The sequence below is a fragment of the Branchiostoma lanceolatum genome, chromosome 2, assembly GCF_035083965.1.
Source record: "Branchiostoma lanceolatum isolate klBraLanc5 chromosome 2, klBraLanc5.hap2, whole genome shotgun sequence".
NCBI classification, from domain to species: domain Eukaryota; kingdom Metazoa; phylum Chordata; class Leptocardii; order Amphioxiformes; family Branchiostomatidae; genus Branchiostoma; species Branchiostoma lanceolatum.
This window is the reverse complement of record NC_089723.1, coordinates 19557910-19579015: the sequence shown is the minus strand read 5'-3', so window position 1 is coordinate 19579015 and position 21106 is coordinate 19557910. Positions and strand designations below refer to the sequence as shown.

General features: G+C 40.3%; 3 protein-coding genes across 5 annotated transcripts; 1 reads left to right on the top strand and 2 right to left on the bottom strand.

Annotated features, from left to right (window-relative positions):
* Positions 1-211: 211 nt before the first annotated feature.
* Positions 212-11242, bottom strand: LOC136427787 (dynein intermediate chain 2, ciliary-like). 2 transcript variants are annotated; one of them, XM_066416952.1, is made up of 20 exons: positions 11094-11242; positions 10595-10675; positions 9918-9968; positions 9658-9705; positions 9157-9237; positions 8491-8617; positions 7965-8047; positions 7399-7533; positions 6472-6654; positions 6084-6168; positions 5684-5801; positions 5221-5264; positions 4623-4870; positions 4308-4397; positions 4019-4106; positions 3593-3824; positions 3236-3332; positions 2748-2881; positions 2543-2594; positions 212-1388 (listed from the first exon to the last, which is right to left on the bottom strand). In XM_066416952.1, exons 1-20 carry the CDS (start codon positions 11124-11126, stop codon positions 1287-1289), a joined length of 2112 nt encoding a protein of 703 aa, XP_066273049.1. In that variant the 5' UTR covers positions 11127-11242; the 3' UTR covers positions 212-1286. The 2 variants fall into 2 exon arrangements, with proteins under 2 accessions (XP_066273049.1, XP_066273048.1); XM_066416951.1 differs by having other exon boundaries at positions 7965-8050; positions 11094-11241.
* A 23-nt stretch (positions 11243-11265) lies between these two features.
* On the top strand, positions 11266-15668 carry LOC136427788 (protein FAM219A-like). Of its 2 annotated transcripts, none has more exons than XM_066416954.1 (6): positions 11266-11441; positions 12730-12808; positions 13471-13582; positions 14134-14226; positions 14528-14564; positions 14957-15668. In XM_066416954.1, the coding sequence occupies exons 1-6, from the start codon at positions 11373-11375 to the stop codon at positions 15104-15106; spliced, it is 540 nt and encodes a 179-aa protein (XP_066273051.1). In that variant the 5' UTR covers positions 11266-11372; the 3' UTR covers positions 15107-15668. The 2 variants fall into 2 exon arrangements, with proteins under 2 accessions (XP_066273051.1, XP_066273050.1); XM_066416953.1 differs by having other exon boundaries at positions 13471-13588.
* Positions 15669-16016: 348 nt separating this feature from the next.
* LOC136427786 (cilia- and flagella-associated protein 69-like) lies at positions 16017-20839 on the bottom strand. Its single transcript, XM_066416950.1, has 5 exons — positions 19810-20839; positions 18258-19563; positions 17650-17997; positions 17187-17366; positions 16017-16792 (listed from the first exon to the last, which is right to left on the bottom strand). Exons 1-5 carry the CDS (start codon positions 20586-20588, stop codon positions 16610-16612), a joined length of 2796 nt encoding a protein of 931 aa, XP_066273047.1. The 5' UTR covers positions 20589-20839; the 3' UTR covers positions 16017-16609.
* Between the last annotated feature and the right edge of the window lie 267 nt (positions 20840-21106).

The following is a 21106-nucleotide window of genomic DNA, read 5'->3' as shown; positions in this document are numbered from 1 at the left end:
AACATGGCATAATACTAAACTATTCAAGTCAGATAAAGAACTAATATGACAGCGTTTCCATACACTGTCAGCAACATTATATTAAAGAGTAGTCAGAGCAAAGTAGATGATATTTGGTCAGGTCGGAGCTGTAGAAAATTCAGTTAAGTCCGCAGTTCATTTAATTATTATCTCTGGTCTCTGTGGGTATAGAAATCACAATACTCAGTCATAATGTAATCCACCATATCTTTTTTTTATTTAAAGTCAACCAACAAAACAGTTGTGTGAACAGGCAGTCTGTATATTAATACATGTTTATTTGCATAAATCTATTCTACTGAGAGAAAACTTAATCAAAGTTTAAGACTGCAGAAAGCTTAATATACTTCCATAAAGTATTACAAGTCGATGAATTTGCATTAAAATTTTGTGCTTTGTAATGACAAAACTGAATTCTGTTTTTGCTGAAGTGCTCTTCTGATTTAATGAAACTGGAATATCAGACTCACAATTTTATCCAAATATCATCTGAATAATGTGGCTCTAAGAAGTCCATAGAAGTTGGCTATACAGTATACCAGTATGTACAAGAAGTCACAAAGTTGTAAAACATCTTAAGATTAGATTTTGTCATAGTTTCCATGTGTAATATCTTACAATTTACCCTCAAGAAAACTAAGCATGGACCTGAGAGCCGGTATACACTATTCACAGCAAGCTGCAAAGCATTACTTAGTGATATTTGTGCTTTGATACTTTTTGGAAACCCAAGATATATGTCCCAAAAACCATGTGCAATATGTGACACTTTTTACACTAGAAGAAAAAGGAAAATACGAGTCCTTTAGAAGATTCATGTCCAAAATGCTGGTCATAAATTTGGCAGAATGTTTTTTCAACAATTTGTTGAGGTTGTTCACAGTAGCAACTCAACATTTTTCATAGTAACAGCTCTGTTAGTCTAGAAAGACCAGGTACATATACATTGTATATTTGTATGTATACACATACCTCTTGGAGTCAAAATCACAATTTGCTATACCAATTCATTCTAACCAAACAGATCCATATTAAAGTAGAATTTGTTAATCAACCACCACCCAGGACAAAAGGCAATTTAATATAGTCCTTACACATATGAGACAAACATACTGCCTTCCACAAGTTGCTAGGCTTTATTACAAAATCTACTTTAAAGTACATCCCATGGAGACGAATTTGTAACAACTGTAGGCTGTACAGGAAAGAAATCAAATCTTGGAAGAGAATGTTACAGCTTGTTTCTGAAGTCCCTCCGACATATATTACTTCTTCTCAGGCGGAGGCTCACGCACCAGTGACAGCAGCTTGTCCATCTTCGCAATCTCAACTTCAGGTCCCTTCGCTGCTTCCACACCCTTCTTCTCCTGAAAACAGAAAAAAAAGCAAAATCAACTAAAGCTATCTTCAGAATCTTCAATAGCCAATACTCTTTCAGAGAACCCTGCAGACTGTCCATGCCTCTGAATTAATTTGGCCCTGTGTTTTAGCAGACTAGACTTAGTTTTGAAGCCACGCTGATTCATTTATTTGTGGGTGGTTTACACATATGTTGTCCATTTTGGACTTTTTCCAAAACCGAATAAAATTAAATAGTATTCTTTCCAATTTACTGCAAAATTAATGAAAATGGAAATCAATTTTGTTTCACAGAGATCAAATGAATGATACAATTTGTCGAAAAGTTTTAACACGTTTACTGCCTGGATGACAGGCGAGAGGAGCCTGAAATCTTTTGGTTTTGTCGTCTGTCAGAAAGCAAGTGCTTTCTTTAAAGTCAAACCTTTGGTAAAAGTTCACAGTCATGTTGCTCTTAGACTGAAGTCAGCTGAAAGACCTTAAAAGAATCAAATTTCTCTAGGTGATTGTTACATAAGTGGTTTTAAGTTGTAAGCCAAGTTTGGTGCCATTAATATCTAGTGCACTTGTCAATGTTACATTTTCTATCCCACAGTGGCACTATTTTGTAGAAACCACCATTGTGACATAATTCATGGTGGTGAAAATGTTATTGATAAATTTGTGTCAAGCTATGCTACATCTGCGTGCCAAAAGCCAGTGATGTTTATCATCCTGATCCTGGGCAAACTCTAGTTCTATCACCTGCCCACTGTTTTCTGACCCACCTTACGTCCTCTGCGCATACCAATTATATCCACCTTTTCAGCAGAAGGCAGTAAGTGATTTCAGTCAACAAAATACATGACACATTAACTCATCCAATATCAACTGCAGTAATATCACAACATATCTTTAGTGATGGTGGCTAGCACTACACAGTACATGTAATTGCAGTAACCATCCTCTTATTTTCACTCAACAGACTGACTATTTAACAACTTTGAAAATCTACAATTGACAATGTCAAGGAACAACATGAAGTTTGAAATCTGAAGGGATTGTACTGGATGTAATGAGCCATGTTGTTGCTTTTTTTTCTAGCCCTTTGATCAACATCTGATAAACTAGTATTCAGATAACTTAAAGACAAATATGGCATAACACCAGGTTCTCTAATTACCTTTGGTATCTTCCTCAGGTTGGGTGAAAGCTTCAAGCTGGTAACATACCCCCTGTAAAGAACAAAGAAAGGAAAATTAGATTCTGACCAAAGTCAACAGACAGCTTATAGAAAACCAACCAGTTACTCCAATCTCAGAGTGTGTCAAGAAAAGTATCAAAATTCAAATGTCATGTCAATAAAACTAAGTGAGATCTCTACTGACCTGTCGTCTCCAACAATGATCATTGGGTAGTTGGGGTTGAACTCGATGTGAGTCAGCTTGGTCTTCTTCTTGGTCACAACGACCTGCTCACACAGGGCCTCATACTTGTTCACGTTCAGGTCAAAGACGTGAACCTGCAACATGTCAGGTAAAATAATCAGTTGTTTATTCCCCCTGGCTGAAGTTAACTATAATAGTTTCCATGAACTGACAAATGTTCTTAAACTCTGCATCCTGAAAACCTTTTTCTTTCAGCTGCACACATGCACACACACATGTAAGTCAGCATTGTCGACATGCAAGATTCAAGATGAAGCCATTCTTCCACTACAAAAAAAGTTGAATACAAGACTGCCACAAATCAAGGAGTGACTAGTAAGCAAAGTGTCAAAGTTTCACTTGAAACCATGGTTACCTGAACGTGCTAAAGGTTTACTAGAAGTATAAGGCTAAACTTTTTTTAATGGAATTTAAGAAAAAGCTGTTACCTTGCCATCAGAGGTGACTGCAGCAAACACTGTGGAGGAGTATGGAGCCCAGGCCACATCACCCACAGAACTGCCCAGGTCAAAGGTGAACAGTGGCCTATGGCAAAAAAAACAAAGTTTCATAAATGTTAGTCAAAACATTTAATTGAAGATGAGGTTACATCAACAGTTCAATAGATCGTTATGAGGAGACTTTCACACATTTTATTCTAGTAGACATATATTAGAAATATGATGCTGAATCAACTAACTAACATCCATGCACATGTGACGTAGCCCAGAACAGCAAATCAGCATGTCGTATAGTTTAAGTTCCTATAGTATCAATAATGTCTAAATTCCTATAATCAAACCTACATGTTGGAAGTGTGCTCCCAGATCTTGACCGTCCAGTCAGCACTGCAGGAGAGGAAGATCTTGGGATGGAAGGTGTTCCAGCGGACAGAGTGTACGGCCATGTGGTGGGCATCAAATGTGTCCAGGAACTGGCTGGAGTAAGCCTTGGAGCACTTGTGGATCTTACCTTCCTCTGTCCCCACCAGGAAGAGGTAATCCGTCTGCTTGTGGAAGTCAAAGGCTGTGCCACAACCTGTGGAGAGAGCAGAAGGTTTGGAGGGAGGAAGGTGACATGCTTTTTGAAAATATTTGAAAACAAACTATCAATCAAAAAATCAATCATCTGCGAGCAAGCAAATATGGAATTTTTTCTTCAAAAAACCTCCCAACCTTTCTTCACATCGCAAAAAGTTGAGGAGTTGAGACAAGTGAGACTCATTGTCTTACCCAGAGTGAAGAGCTGGGTACCGTCAGCTCCATCGGCTGGGGACTCGTCCAGTTTCAGCAGGATGACATCTGTGCACAGCAGCTCATTCTAAACAAGGAGGAAAACATAAGTCCTTGTTCACTGCATGTCTTTAATATATTGCACAATATATTTCTGGACAAAATAAACACATTCAGTACTCAAATACACATACAAAAGATATTTCTCACTGTGTCAAAAACAAAGTAAGCTAAAAGGTTCTCTAATTCCTTTATATGAAGCCTAATGACATAATTATAAACACCATACCTTGACCAGAGTCCAGGAGACAACCCTGCCATCTCCTCCAATGGAGAAAAAGTTCATGTTGTTGTCCAGGTCATCCTTCTGCCACTTCACCTGTAAAGGAGATGGAAAAGCACCTGTTGAGACTTTGGACAACATTTGGGGGTATATGATGACCATTGTCATGCAACTTGGGACAAACGCTTAAGGAACAAGTATTGCAGTGTGCTTGTATCAATAATGTTCAACTTATATTTTCAAGATTCTACATTGTTCAGTCCTCTTTTTGATGGTTAGACTTCGACATTTAAAGCAGCTTTGATGGATCTACCATCCTACCTCCCAAACAGGGTCGGTGTGTTTCCCTCCCTTAGCCGTGCACTTGTACATGGGCTCCTGTAACTTCTCAGTCAGGCTGAACACCCCCACACTGCCGTCGTAGAACCCCACAGCCACCAGGTGGGGGTAGGCCGGGTGGATGTCCAGACACATCACGCCGGTCTCCGTGTTGTAGATGAACTCCGGGAAGGACGGGTTCTTCAGAGAGTACAGGCAGATCAGACCGCGCGTCTGCTTCAAGAAGTCATCTGATGGAGGAGATGTCAAAATCGATCAGCCATCAACATACAAATAGAGTTGATGACATACTCTTGCAATGGTATTACAGACTGGGGAAAGTTTATAATTGTTGAATGGTAGAGAAGCAGATTTTTTAGGGAATTCTTCTACAACTTGAAACGGTTGATTGAATTTATCCTCTTTCCGACCTAAAAAGAGTCATTGGATCATCTTTGTGGCTGTCTTACAGAGACATTAAGGTTTTACAATACTACCATCCTTCAGCTGAAATACTTTTCTAAACATCATTTGATACTTAGCAATAACATCAACTTATCACATAGTTCTTTGGACAAAAACAGTAGAATACTGGACTTACATGAGCCATGGCCTACAGCCAACAGGTCTCTGTACTTGGGGTCCCTGCAAGCAAAAATTAAAAGAGAAATTGAATTCAATTTGCAAAAAAAATCTTGTATAATTCCCACTAGCTAGGAGGCCTACAGTCTTTCTTTATGTTTCCACCACTCATTGATTATTGGTCATGGAAGTCTTGTATATGATAAGTAAAAAGAATAAACATTTGTTAAGGAGGTAGTTACAAGTAACACTTGGATAACTTGGAATATCACGTTGTGAAAGGACACTTTCAGCACTAAGGACAGCACCCAGACTGTATTACATCACTTTGCTTACATCAAAGAGGTTTGGCTGGGCTATGTTACACGTAACATATACATGTATATTTTATAGCCATGACCACTTGCATCATTAATTCATGCCAGCATCTTATAGCTGCATGAGACAATCATTATAGTGATTAACAATATCTGTTGACTGACCAGCAGATGGATGTGACTGCAAGTCTCTTCGACTTCTCGTAGCTGAACTTCCACAGAGGCAGCAAGGTTCCCTCCTGTTCCCTGTACTCATCTGACACATCCTCCCAGTACTTAAAGTCTGCGAGAAAACAAGTAGATATGAAAAGAATAAGATTTCATGTAACAATGGTGGCGGAAATCAACTTTTATCAATCAGTCACACATACACACATACCTACCATGTTTTTTTTTTGCAATCACTGACAACAGGTAAAGAGACAGGAAATAGAGATTCATCCAATTCAAACCAACATGATATCTGTCCCCAATGGACTCAGCTATTCAAAACATTGTTCTCTAAGTCCCTGTAGATATACAACAACATCATATATAGATCAAATATTCTAACACAAACTGGTACCTTGTGCAATGTCATCGTAGGTGTTCTGGTTCACCATCCTTTCCAGAATCTTGGCAGGTTTCTCGATTCTTGATATGTCATCTCCCTGGAGAAGGACACACATGTAGAGACAGTCACAAACATGCAAAAGTAATGTATCACAATCTTATTATGTCTTTAACACACGAAACATTACTCAGTCCACAACTTCTACAGACGAGCTGCCAAAGTACACAAAGGATGCATAAGAGTTTGGTGATTCCCGTGTAATTATTATAGTCAAGCAGCTAAAAGGCTCTGCCAGTATTGGGCATACAGAGCAAACATAGCAGACAAAAAAATGTTCAAGTTCAGGAGAAGTGTTACATGATTTTATGATCCACCACACACACCAGTAGGAACACCTTACCTGGCTCTCAATAGCTGATATCTTCTTCCTGCTGGTGCTCTCTTGCTGTCCGCGGAAGCCCTTCTTCTCTTTGGACTTCTCCTGACGTTGGATGTCCTCCGCGTACGCATCGTAGATCTCCCACTGGTTGGCTGTGGAGGAGAAGTTCACTCGAGGCGGGGGCTCAGTCTGCGTGCCTCTCTCCTGTAGAATAGATAATCAAAGCCTTGTTAGTAAAAGATTAAGCCCAATATTGAAGCTGTCAAAGCAGACTACATTTTTTCGTACTACTAATACCACGTAAAATTTCAGAAATGACCCAAACAAACGGACACAAACCATATGCCAGCTCTCCCTCTTATGTATTTTGTATCACATATGTGTAATAATATGTGTATAGATTTATTATTTATATGCATGTCTGCAAGAGGGACTTGAAGGCTTTAGATATTGATACGGAGCACTGGGAGGACCTTGCAAGTGACCGTTCCAAGTGGAGATGCACACTGTCCAGACAGCTCAAATCAGGAGAAGCCAGACTGATGCGCAACGCAGAAGAAAGGCGGAACCGCAGAAAAGAGCTTTGCAACAGAACTGAGTCAGCTTACAGATGTGATTTTTGTGGCAGAGACTGCCATTCTCGTATAGGGCTGTTTAGCCATAGTCGATGCTGTAGGGCTGTCCTGAATTAGGATTTTACCATGGTCAATACTGACCGACGGAGGCCAACGTAACTAGATTTATTAGGACTTTTTCTGGATCATTTAAACTGTATCTTTGTTACATATGTTGCCTGACCCTTTTCTCTCATGACCTCAATGATAAACGGCCTGCAGGCTGTTTGAGCTTCTCATGAATAAACAAAGGTTCAAACAAATGTACTACAGGAAGAACTTGTCAATGACACATAAGATAATAGAAAACACAATTGCTTGGATGAAATCTTACCCTGTAAGGATTGTTGAAGGTCTGAGATGCTCTCTCGCTGAAGTTGAACTGGTTAGTGAGTTTCTTGGACCCATCCTTTGCTGCTGGTGCCGTCTGAGTCGCACCTTCCTCCTTCTCTGCCTCTCCACCCTCTCCCTGCAGAATAAAGAAACAGATATTTAACCAACAGTAACTTAGATTGCTCCATTTTACATGTATTCCGTGTGTTTTTTTAAAAAGCTCTTATGCCTTATTTCAATTCAACCAACTGATATAAAATTCTAGGCTAAGTATTTGCAGTGGCACCGTCACTTTCCCCTTAATATGAAATATGATATTACAGAGGACATTAACATTGGTTAAGATTAGGTAGTCTATGCAACTTGCATGTATATTACAAGCCAAGCCCAAAAAGCTTAGGTTGTACTCCACAGCAGTTCTTAGAAATTTCACTTGTTCCACATGTCAACATTGTTAACTTGCACTGTCGGTATACTTTTTCTATACATTGTTTCATGTTGTAATTAGCCCTCAGGCAAATTTAACTCAATTACACCATATAAAAGTTAGGTAGAAGAGTATCTGACCTCGGGTTTTGCCTCCCCCTCACCGCCTTCAGCTGCTGGCTCTGCCTTCTCCTCCCCCTCCGCCACAGCTGGCTCACTGGGAGCTGCTGTAAAAGAAACAACAGATATGGATGAGATTTCACTTTTAAATCCAATTGAGATGTCAACAGTTTAAAAACTATTTGCTCTGTCTTAGCACATTTTTCAGTCCCATGTAAAATGTGACAAAATGATCCGGCCAAAATGCAAATGTCACAATCTACAGTCCACATCCAGTTGGAACGTGCTGGGATGAACCGTACCGGAGGTTGGGAGCTGCCCAAGTCCAAACTTACCCCTACTCCGCAAGGAGGCCGGGGAGGCAGGATGATCTTCACAAGTCTCGGCCTAGTCTCGTGTTCTCGCGAGACTAGGTCACTCCGTGAACAAGACATACAGAAGACGTCAAAAATTTGGAGGTACGTATGTCGCTACCTTTCTTTTAAGTCACTGCTTGAAGAATATTCTTGGAACTGTCACAATCAAATGGTTTCTTTTTTGTATTTACCTTCAGCCAGACCACCTCGAGCCATCTGCCTCCTGGCCTCATCAGAGTCCTTGTGCAGCATGTTCCCATCCAGGGTGAAATGAATGGCCAGCTGGTCAACACTGGCTACCTGCTTAAACACCTTTTCCTGGGGGAAATGAAACAAGTGGTGAATATGGAAGAATACACAGCCACAGGTAAACTACATATATGTATACTACTCAAAACAGCTAAATGGTAAAGTTTTTGTATTGGCAATTCACAGTTCAACTTTGATTAGAAATGGTAAAGTGGTTGATCTACTGTAATTCACTTTATCTTCACGGTAGCAACATTTCACGGTGGCGGCAAGTGATTTACAGAACGGATGTGTTAAGGAATTATGAATAATGACAACATGTTTTTTTTCAAGGGACGATAAGTTCACGGTAGAGGCGACGTGAAAACAGGGAACATAGAGTTACAGTGAAAGAAACAAGAATTACAGTATTCCCACTTCTAAAAGTGACAAAGTAACCAGTAATGTTTCATCCCAGTGAAGCATCATCAGAGAAACTTATACCTAGTTGCAAGTATTACTTGATTCACAAATAACTCATATACATGTAGTATATAAAGTTTAACTTTAATCATAATCTGTTCATTATCTAGAAATGACTCATGTCACAATCACACAACTGTTCTTACCTTGAAACTAAACCTGACAATGTTCTGAGGCGCATGTGGATTGTTGGCTGTCAGGATACGGGTGAATTCTTCCTTCATTTCCTGTAAACAACATGCCATTCCATTTATTAATGCAATTCAATTGTGTACCAGAATAGATACAGAGGTATCACTTATTCTCCGTGGTACTGAAATATTGGCTGCTAATCAGTTTTTACCACGGCATAAAGGTGTGCTTGGTCACAGTGTCTATAAACTGCTTCAATGTACATGTAGTGCGGCATCTGTTCTCAAAATCATTTCAGAAGAAACTTCTCATTGTGGAACATTGCATGCTATGACATTTTGGCATCAATGGCTTGTCAGTTTTATACCATTATGACATAGAGGAAGCTTGTGTATAGTATTCATACCAATTTGTTTCTAGTAAAAGAATACATATTTTAGATATCCATATGAATACTGTTTGGGGCTATGAGATGGAACTTGATATATGATGACAAGTCAAATTGAAACACTTACCTGTTCTGTCAGTTCTAACTGGTCATCTGGCTTCACCATTGTTTTTTGCTGTAAATGAGGAAAGACATTTAATCATCACTTCTAAAAGTTTCAAAAAGTACCTTATACTGTACAATGTGGAAAAAACATGTTTTCCTCTCCATAGCAATGAATTTGGAGAATATATGAATACTATGTAACCATACCAAATATTAGAGCTTTTTAGGAATCAGGAGAATAGAATTTAGTCGTAATCATTTATTCAGTAATCTCTAACTTACCTGCATCCATTCATCCCCCACCTCCCCCATCTCTGACATGTCGTCCATGTCCTGTCAACAAAAAAAACAAGGGGAGTCAAACACATGTGAATACAAGGATAACAATTTCATCATAATTTGCTGAATATATCTTCGGCTCTTTTCGTCTCAGGAGACAGTTGAACATATAGGAAGTTACAAAAATGCATAAGCCTATTCGTCAAAATCATATCTATCTATCTAATTATTCTTCATTATGTTTCTCCAACAATGTGGAAGTTTTGGTGGAACAGGTGTTTCTTGGCAAATAAAGGTCACCTTTTCAAGGCTGCCGTACCAATCCATGATGTACAGTATCATTGTCGGATACAGTATCATTGTCCGACAATGATACATATTTATGCATCGGTATTGCAGCCTTTAAAAGGAATTTCAGAAACTACACTGCTGAACAGACACAATGTCAATACAAGTTCACTTTATAATGTGTTAAGTTACATGTTGAAATCGGTTGAGGCAAGCGGCCATGTAGGTGGGACAGTCAGGTAGAAATTTGACAAAACGCCGGCCAGATAGTACAGGTAATGAAAATATTATTTTGAAAAATTATTTTGAAAATATTTTACATTAACTGTTTAATTTTTGTTCTTTCTAACATTAGTAGCTCTCTTGTCATCATTCAATCAAATATTCCTTACCTTTCCCCTGGGAGTCTTTCCTTTTCCTCCCTTGCTTGCCTTCTTGCTGGCAAGGCCCTGGCTAGACATGGTGTCTACCGGCTGGAAGAACAGTGAAAGAACGATTTATATTACAAAGAAAAACAAAAGTTATTTCTAAAATCAGGAGAGTGTCTCAATCTATGATGAAGATGGTACTTAATTGATTTGCACCGTTGCAACGCGTTGTTAAGGGCTGTAATACTAGTAAGTCAGTAATATTCTTATTGACACCCTTGACAGTGACTTCTGTAATATCATGTATGATGTGGTTTCATTTTTGCAGCCAGCTCTAAGAGGGGCATGGCAGTGCTACATAAATATCAAGTTATATCTGTGAAGTTTGTGCATACTCCAGAGTCGAGAGCTCGAGGGAGGAACACAACAAACTTAGGGACTTAAGTCTAAACACAACATGCAACAGGGCGTCTCTAAGATCTCTTGAACAAAGAAACTACAAGCACAATAAGCACACCCATACCTTCTTAAGTGCCGGTTTCGCTGCAACCGGCATGGTGCCTCTCTTAAGACGTCAAAACGCCTTTTACTTGCAAAAAGAATCAGGACTTCCTAGGTTGATAAAATGGCGGCTCTTCAGCTTTGGAGTCGTCATGGAGATTACTGCACATGCGCAGTACAAACCTTCCCAGGGAGCAATGCGCTGACCCCTGGAGAAAAGATGGCGACGGAAGTTCACATTTCCTAGGTTTGGTCCGAAAATATGGCATTTGTAGCGATTTGTTCTTGATTTAGAGAGAAGATGTCAAGTGAGACTCCGGAGTCATCAAGTGGTAGCTCTTCTATCAATTCCAGTCCTTCAAAACATGCTGTAAGTAGAACGTAATACATTTTTATGAGATAAAGTGGACGAGTGACTAAGCCTTCTTCCGGTTGAACCACCTGACGTTTTACATACTATGCAAGTCCAGTAATGTTTTATATTTAGCAGAGAGTATTTCTCCAATATTTATCGGTAGTTCTTGGACGTTTTAATGTTGATATTACTGACTTTTACCCTCCACACATTCCACCACAATTTCCATACCTAATATGCCCCTGCCCAAAGGCAAATTCTAAATTAGATTTCTGAATTGTAATAGCTTGATGGCGTCGATAGTGGATGAATGTAAATACATGTATGATCATGCCGTTTCGAAATGATGTCACATAATTTGTATGTTTATTTTTGTGTTGTAACTTTCCATGGTTAGCTTTGCTTCCTTGGAAGCATTTCTATGTCGCATCTTTGACAAACAAGCTAGCATCTGGCAATGAACGTTAACGCCCACGTCTATAATACCTTGCCTGCATGCTTTGACTTGAAAGCAATTACCTTCCCCGCCACTCTGTGGTAAATCCAGATAAGACAATCAATCCGAAACACATTCATCAACCTATCAAACCTAAAAGCTCCATCTCTACATGTAAGCTAAACGTGTGTAGTTCATTATTGGAAGTGACATCTGGAGTTGTATTTTAAATTTTAAAGAGCTGTAGATCAAGATCAAATGTTACTGTAGATCTTTAAGCTTTAGCACACTGTAGTAGTCATTTGGGACCACATTCTCTATTGGTTACAGAGTTGGGCAGCAGGGAGAAGGTTAAATGTTCCCTGTGGGTTTATTAACATGGTTTTTACGGTGACCTCTTACTAGTACCGCAAAATCATGACACTGTGAATATGTGTTTTGTATTTCTACATATATATTGTACTACAGACTTGTTTCAACCACGGAAACCTACTTTCCCACCCTGCTACGATATTAAGTCGCCGCAAAATAAGAGAATTTTCTGTACCATCAAGTCCCTATGCCCAAAGGACCAGTTGGAGTGTATCAAGATTTTGCAGCCAACATATGGCGAAGGCACCAATTTGGGGTTAGACTTGCAATTGGAGGCCATGGTAGAATTAGTCCAAAAAAACATGTTGTCATGTTTTACATGACATAACGTTACATATAGTTTTACACAATATTTTATTATCCAGTTGGTCGGGTAGTCATCTTCACAATTGTTTGAATTTTTATCTTATTTCAGTATGACTATGAAATGACATATCTTTCATTATCACATCTTCATCCACATGTAGTTGCAAATATTTCTGTTCTTATTTGCAGGTATCAAATGGCATGGGTCACAAGGGTCTTCCTCCTATCAAGGTCAACATCAGACCATCCCAGTTACAGAAGAAAATAGGTAATCAGATACTGTTGGAGATAGAGTGCAGTCTAATGCATATTCACTTGCAAATATTAATGTCACACTGGTTTACGAACCTAGTTTTGATTCTTAATGAATAATATGATATTGAATCTACACTGTATGGGTTGCCAATGTCAGCACTAGTAACCATGCTTTTAGAACAAAAAAATAAAACTTGTCAACAAGATTATTCAAAAGAGCATTTTTGATGTTTCTGTCAGTTGCAGTTCACTAAAATGTAATGAATACTGTAAATGCATTTAAGTTCACTGTGGTTCAATGATTGCGTTTTTTTTACGGTAATCTCTTTACTGCAACCACCACAAAAATGCCTGTTCTGTCTTCTGCCCGCATACCATCTTGTTCAACTGCAAACTAAAATCCACTGCAAAAATTCCATTTTCTTCCTACCGCGAAATTAAACACCACGAACTTGAATTCATTTATTTATTTTATTTATCATGCTGGTCTTCATTATAAACTTGATAGCAAGTGCTGAAATGCTGGAAGCAACTTACAGTCGTTGCAGCCGACCAATGATGATGATGATGACATGCACTTATTGATATAGATGAAGATATTTGCATGTAATGGTTAGTCAAGCACATTCCAAATCAAAATCTTGTTCTCTACGCTCATTTCTTTGTCTTGTGCAGAGAAACAAAGAGAAATCAGCAGGAGAGTACAACAGTCGAGTCATGTCCTACCAGTCCCAGTCTCTCCAATCCATGAACAACCCAAGAAGTCTTTGATTCTTCCAATAACCAGGTACATGTAGGTCATCCTTTGATCTTTATTTGGAAATGATGTAGAGTTGGTATATTGATAATGATTTATTTCACAACCTCAAAATATTAAGGTTACATTGCATAAGAAAATGATGGTAAGGTTTTACAATATACTATGTATATAGTGTTATTATTCACTGTTATATGTAATTACAAACTTGATATTATAAAGCAAGTACCCAGAGGATTGAGATTGAGGTGGCTAAAAAAAGACAGCACAATGAAGCATTAAGTGTGTGAGTGGGTTACTTAATCAGTTACTCAGTTAACTAAAGGGACTACCCTTAAGATTTGTAAATAAGAATAAAAGAGAGGCTCTTTCATACAGTCTAAATGAATTTGCTCTTTGTGGTCACCAGTATAGGGTAATTTTGTGACATTTCTGTTACATTGTGCATGTAGATAGTATATAGTTCCTTCCTGGATTTGAGATTCTCTCTGCATTGACAAGAATTTTATAATTAAAGACTTTGATCTGCCTGTTTCAAGCAACACATTGAAATTGGATCTTGGCCCTTAATGTCCCTACAGATTAGCAGTCCCTCATGAGAGATCATCTTTATCTAGTGAGATGGACCACAGGACAGCTGAGCAGAGACCACTGGTGGAGATTGATACAGACAGGTTAGGACTAAAGGAACACAGTTTCTTAGCTACATAAACTGGTGGGGAGGGACAAGTTTTGTTAGCTACATAAAGTGTAACTTTTATAAAGTAAGGAGCAATCTGTTTACCTGTCCTTCTAATGGGTACTTTTGAAGAGAGACAGGTGATTTACTAGTGTGACTCTTCAAAGAGACTCAAAACATGATTCCGACAGCCTGCATGGACATGTTGTAGCATTATATGTGATTACTGCATGTGGATTGCAGTCTTCAACACGTTTTCTTAGTTTCTTCATCACGTTTTCCTTTCTCTTACACAGTGAAGATGAATTTGAAGTGCCAAGTACTGCATCAAAGGTATGATTGGTTTCTACACAGCTACACATTGTTTATTTCAGATTTTATTTTCAAATGTTGCTTTCAGCTGTTATATAAACCCTTTGCTTTATATTTAGATAACCTGAAAAAAGGATAGGATTGTATGTCACCTTTATTTATTCAAATTAACTGCTACTTTGCATAAACCATAACCACATATACATGAAAATGTCCTTTGCTTACCTTTGCTTTGCCTTATCCCTGTAGTCTGCTGAGTCTTGAAATCAAGACTAAATTTTGATTGCAACATAAGCCAACAGGGAGAGGGTTGACTACATACATGTATCGTGATATTTACATATTGTTTCAAATGTTTAGTTTTCTTTAGATGTTTAGATTCTCAATGTCCCTTTTGTTTTCACATTCTACAGATCAATGGAGACCTGAAGAAGCAGCTTCTGAAGGATGGTTTCAGGCTGGATGAGATCCCTGATGATGAAGACCTGGACCTGATCCCCCCGCGTCCGATGAACGAGAGATGTGTGTGCTGTCACACCCAAGTGGGATGCTCTATACAATGATTATGTTCCCGTAGTGATAACAGTACTGTGTAAATACGAGATTATGTATGAAATCTAAGTGAAACATTATTAATGGTTATGTTGTATATGATGCAGTAATGGTTCCAATGAGGGAAATGAAAAGGATTTACATATTCTTCTAAATGTGTTGCAAAGGAAAACATAATAAGGACTGATATTACTTGCTTAGAAGCTTTTAGCATAATGACTATCTACAATGTAAATGTTGTTTTTGCTTGAGAATCAGAAGTGTGTAGATATACATGCATATGTATGCAGATATGCAATTTTATGGAAATTTGTTGGCGTCATTGTACATGTTCAAGCATACATCTATACCTACTGGTGTAATCATTGTTTTGAGAGATTATCAAATATTTTATGTTACTTTTGCAAACCCAGGTTATGGGCAAGCTTGTAAAGAACAGGCAGAACTTATGGGACTACTAATATTGTAAGAAAGGCCAACTCCAAATCTGGTTCTCCTTGGAATTCCTGATGTGCAAGATGTTTTTTCTTGAATGTAGAGCAAAGTTGGTAAATATACCTGCTTCAAACTTCATATCAAAGTCATGATTGTTTTTACTCCTGTGTTTATGGTGGTGTCATTTAACTTCTGGCCATGCCAGTACAAACAAAAGACTTCTACTAAGGTTTTGTTTACCTAAATTACCTCCAACTAAAGTCCTATTCAACATCCCTAACCAAAGCTCATTTCCACATGGGCGAAGTGAGGAAAGTCATGTAAAGTGCCCTTCCCAAGAGCACAGCGTTGGTGGCATGTCAGGGGGTTCAAACCCCATAACCAAACACCTTAACTGTCAGACCAACACAGCATCACCAGATTATGGTATCTTTAGATCAATTAGTATTCACTGCAGGGAACACATGATAGAAAATACAAAAATACCATCTGATCAAAGCACTGCAAATTTTAATAAATGTACACATAAAGGATAATTTCTTTTTCACCAATGACAGTGCATCTGAAAATGGTTGATATGACACTTTCTTAGCTATAGGTATCCCCTCTAAGCTATTAAATGTAGTGGAAAACACTTTACAGCAAGTAGAAAAAATGTACATTCGGCAATACATTCTGTAGAAGTTGAAACTTTTAGAGATAAACTTTGACTTGAGTAAACAGTCTCCCAACATACCTGTACAAAGTCCAACAAATGAAATATATACATTTTCAAATTTTATGAATGTGCAGTATATTTTGATCTATTTGATACATCTAGTCAGTAGTTTCAATTATTTTTTCATATTGTTCCAAGATTTCATTGCCTAATAGCAAAATCAAGTTAGCACGCTCAAATGCAGAGCAAGCATTCAACAATTAATCAAATCAGACACAGATAATCAAATCACTGTGCAAAAAAACAACAATTCATCCAAAAGGGAGAAATATCTAGCCTAAAACTAATCTGACTGAAACACAGTATTGTACATTATCTTATGAACATTGCAATATGGCCAAGTTTGATGGGATTATACATTTTATGAAATGATGGTGGTGCTGTCACTGAGGGTGACGGCCTTCTGCATGTCCCTCTGGATGTTGTAGGGTTTGAGACGTGCACCTGTTAGTTCCACAGGTGTGCTGTTCACCTTGATGCTGCGGCCACAGAAGGTGGTGGTGTTCAGGTTCTGCACTTCTGTGTGGTGGAACTTTTCCTCCGTCTAGATGGGAAAAATCACACAAGATTTTAACAAGTTGATATCTATCATCACGAATACACAAAACAGTGAATTTCATTGCCTAGACATCCAAAGATGGCAACGGAAAAGTAAGTTACATGTAGTGATCTTGCACGTGTAGGTCTTTTTGGATAGATTTTGGAAAGGGTATCCAGTCACTGATGAAAGGTAGTGGATGCTTCCTGAAACATCTGACCATTTCCAAAAACTATCCAGTTGCTAGTGTAACTGTAACTTATTACCTGGATGTCTAACCTTCATTGACGAATCATTGAAAATGACAAATTCTTTCTTAAAAATGGAGATTTATGTTTAGGGTGTTTACTTCAAGTAACAAGTAGATCAGGGTTATATCAAGATTAAATACTGAAAGTACCTGGTGTCTAGTCTGGATGCGAGAAGCCTCTATGGACATCTCTTGCTTCATCTTGGCATCCTTCAGGACATGGTAATTTGAGGTCCTGGCTACAAAGTGTTCCCAGCTGGCGATGGCCTTCTCCCTCTGTCTGTGGTTGTCTCGTACCTTGGCGTACATCTCTTGTTCATCCATTAGGTCCTATACGTGCACACCAAGTACAACTGATTTACAAATTTGCTCTGAACCCTGTTCACTTTACGACCGCAATAAATATGTGGCAGGCACAGTGGACTCATAATTCAAAGATAAATTTTTTGATTACTTATTCATCACTGTTATTGATGCAGAAATCAATTTTTGACAGTATACACACAAAAATCTTTTTGGGGTACTAAAATCTATTTTAATTCTTTAGCACTGAAGCCTCTGCCAGTGGTACTGTACTTTAAAAGTGAATAGGTACAGGGGCATGAGTACAGACCTGCTGCTGCTGGTTGTCTAACAGGTCCATCTGTGTCTGTGCCACGGCCTTGGCTCTCTCGTCAGCGGCACGTGTGATGGTCTCAATGGCGTTGTGGTCAGCCGTGGTGGCCTGGATCCCTTCCTGGTCCAGCTCACTCCGGATCTCCTTCCACACCTCGCCCACCTTGAAGTCCAGGTACCTCTCGATCACCGCCAGCGTCACGTAGTCCTCCGTGGACATGCCTGGCAGGTCGTTGAACCCAATCTTGCAAAAGAGAGAGTACAGCTTGGCCCGCATGTTCTCGGACACATCCACTATGGCCTGACTGGGACAGTTAGCTGGCAGAGGGATCACGCCTTGTTGTTCCTGGATGAACCAATTATAAACAGAAAAGTTAGGAACTCCTATTTCAATAGACTTAAACTTGTGATGATACTGTGTCAATAGGAATGAAAAAATCCAACACAAACAAAGGTCTCAAATATTTGTTTGGCCTTGAAAGCTATTGTTTCACTTTATTTTACATTGCTGTATAGCTGCAAAACTTTTTAAAAAGTGATATCATTAAAGAAAAAGAATTAAGTTGGCAAGAATGACTACTTTGCTTCCATACAGTCCACACTGACCTGTAAGGTCCCTGCTAGAGGCTGTGAAATGTCCACTATGATTCCATCTGGTCCTCTTCTCACACCCATCTCTGACTCCTCGGTCCTCCAGATCTCTATGAGCAGGTTTGGAGCAGAGCGGTCGTTCTTTCCCCTCCACGTGTTGATGTGCACCATGGTCTTGGGGTTCTCACACAGATCCAATATACAACCGAGGACCACATTCTGCATGTTCTTTGGGCACACTTCTAACAAGTCATACAGTAGGAAAACTCCCTCTTTCTCAAGGAACAGATCCTCTGTCTGGAAAGACCCGATGATGGCACACCAAGCACAGTCCACCGTAGCTAGCAGCAGTCTGTTATGGCCCAGGCCACTGTTGAGTTTCTCTGGATCAGTCTTGAGGTACTGCACCACGATGTTGACCCCCTGGGACCCAAACAGTTCCTTCCTGTGCATGTCTCCTTCACAGAGAGCAGACACGATGAACAGCATGTCACACTGCATCTCCACATCAATGCTGTCATCTTCATCCATGTGGTGGCACGCAGTGGACAGGATGTTCAGCAGGAGGCTCATCGCTCCTTGGTCGCAGAGGTCTTGGTGGATCGTCTCGTCCCCGACGGACACCATGCTCCGCAGCAGCCGCAAGCAGTGCCGCATCTGAGCACGTTTGTTGCCACGCCCACCCGTGCCATGGAAACTGTTGCCATGGCCACCAAAGTCCTCCGTCCCCACGCACCACTCCAGGAGGAGGAGGAGTCTGGTGTTCCCCTGGCACGTCATGTAGTCTTCGATCATCAGCGGCCCGACGGTACACAAGGTGGCCATGGCCTGTAGCTGCAGCTCCTCAAACTGTGCGGGGCTCCAGTCCCGTGGGCCCAGCTGGCTCTCGTTCCCCTTGATGTAATGGAAGAGAGCCAGGAGGAGTCTTCCCTCCGACATGATGGGGATGAAGGCGGAGTCTCGACTGAGGAGAACCATGATGTTCATCAGCAGTTTCTTCAGCTCAAAGTCCTCGTGGTTAGTTTCCAGCTTCAGGTTCCTCACCAGAGGGTTGTGACTCTTCACTTCAGAGAAGGTGGTGAACAAGACGAGCTCCTTGCCATACCCCGTCTCGATGAAGTGCGTGTCTTTGCTCTGAGCCACGAGCGTGGCCAGGACGAGTAGGTCGTTTCTGAGCTGGCGATCGTAGTGGCTGTGCCCCTTGGTGAGCTGCTGACAGAAGGCGTCCCTCAGACAGGAGGTACAGGTCAGGTTGTTGAGCTGACGTTTCACGGCCTGGTTGTCTCCTCTCTCTACGAGGTTCCACAGGCACTCTGTACACCTGGAAAAACACATACGCAACAGTTAGTATATCATACATGTACATGTCTATATCATATATAGCCATATATTTATTAAAGACTGAGCCACTTGTAAAGGATAACATTGAGAAGTATTGTACCCAGAGTGAGTGATTGTTTATAGTTTCAGAAAATCATGACCTGATTAATCTTTACACTTGGGTAGTTGAACATACATATAAATATGTTGACATTTCAGATATAAATCATCCTTGAAAATCCCTTACCTGAACATAAGCTGTCCGGATGGGTCAGGGTCGTTCAGTCGAGAACAGATCCTGAAAGCAGCCTCTGCGCTCAGCATCTGGTCACAGTTGGAGTCCGAGTTGACCGAGAAGCACTGCAGGACCTTCAGCACGTTCAACTTGACCTCAAGATCACTCTCCAGCAGAGCAAGAGACTTGACTAGTGTTTCTGCCACGTCGCTTTTCTCCACGACTTTGATATTGTACTCTTTCGTGCTCGGTTTCAGGCCTTCTAGAGGTGACTTGGCGTACTTATCTGCATCACAGTAGAAGCTGACAAGAGACTGACAGAGCTGGACTCTGATTTGATTGTTGGGGACCCTCATGAGGTAACCCATCTGAGAGATGGACTCCACCACAATCTGTGCGTATGCCGTCTCGTCTGAGGTCTTCTCCTTCAGAAAGGGATAACTACAGATCTTTAGGAGCTGGCACATTGGCTCCACATAGCTCGGATCAATGGGAATCCTGTCTGCACACACATTCAGAACTTTAAACACTAGAACAAGGTCGCGCATGAGAAACCCCCTATGGTACTTGGCGGCCAACTTGGTAAGGGCATGTAGGTGCCTCTCGATCAAGTTCTCGGAGTAGGGGTCTGTCAGGAGTTTGACAACCCTTGCCAGGTCTGAAGATCGGGGCACTGCCTTCTGTATCCCCACTGCCTCGTCTGGGATGATGTGGCTGACGATAGGGATGGGCGTTTTCGGCATCCTTACAGTCGTCCTGTTCAGACCTTGAGTAGCAGTCGCCGCCGCCATGTTTTCTTCTGTTTACTCTACCACTTGCCTTCCGCTGTGTCTCCAAGATCCTTCACAACACGAGATGTATGTCACAAGGCTGTTGCACATTGAATGCAAAACATATTGCTGCTTCTTGCAGATGGTATGGTAGAAAAGCTCGTGCAAAGTTTCACGCCTTCGCGCCCGATCTCCCAAGATGTTGATGTTCTTTCTCGGTGTTTCCCTGTTGCTAAGCACTGTCGGAAGCCAAAGTGACGTAAACGGAAGTCAGGAGGATTGTGGGAGGTCTAATTTTGGGGCAATAGGGTCTACCTTACATCAGCTCCGTAGAGATCACCTTTGTGGGCAGCCAGGTGTGTGATCCGCGGAGTTCTACTGGCACATCCGCGAGAGCTTTTCCCACAGGACCATATTCTAAGAATCAAATAACAACAACAAGAGAGACATTTCAGGGAAACACTGCACTAAATCTTCTGACTTCTGTGGGGGGCAGTTATTGATTCTGCCTCAGAGTGATGGCAGTGTTAAACGTAAAA

Coding starts and splice junctions, on each gene's coding strand:
- LOC136427787 (XM_066416951.1), bottom strand. CDS start 11,126: ATGCCGGTTGCAGCGAAACCGGCACTTAAGAAG. Junction 8,618..9,156: donor TTGTCAGGTTTAGTTTCAAG/GTAAGAACAGTT, acceptor CATTTCCCCCAG/GAAAAGGTGTTTAAGCAGGT. Junction 4,871..5,220: donor GGCTGTAGGCCATGGCTCAT/GTAAGTCCAGTA, acceptor CTCCTCCATCAG/ATGACTTCTTGAAGCAGACG.
- LOC136427788 (XM_066416953.1), top strand. CDS start 11,373: ATGTCAAGTGAGACTCCGGAGTCATCAAGTGGTAGCTCTTCTATCAAT. Junction 12,809..13,470: donor CCAGTTACAGAAGAAAATAG/GTAATCAGATAC, acceptor TGTCTTGTGCAG/AGAAACAAAGAGAAATCAGC. Junction 14,565..14,956: donor TGCCAAGTACTGCATCAAAG/GTATGATTGGTT, acceptor CACATTCTACAG/ATCAATGGAGACCTGAAGAA.
- LOC136427786 (XM_066416950.1), bottom strand. CDS start 20,588: ATGGCGGCGGCGACTGCTACTCAAGGTCTGAACAGGACGACTGTAAGG. Junction 17,998..18,257: donor CTCTAGCAGGGACCTTACAG/GTCAGTGTGGAC, acceptor TGGTTCATCCAG/GAACAACAAGGCGTGATCCC. Junction 17,367..17,649: donor TAGACAACCAGCAGCAGCAG/GTCTGTACTCAT, acceptor GTGCACGTATAG/GACCTAATGGATGAACAAGA.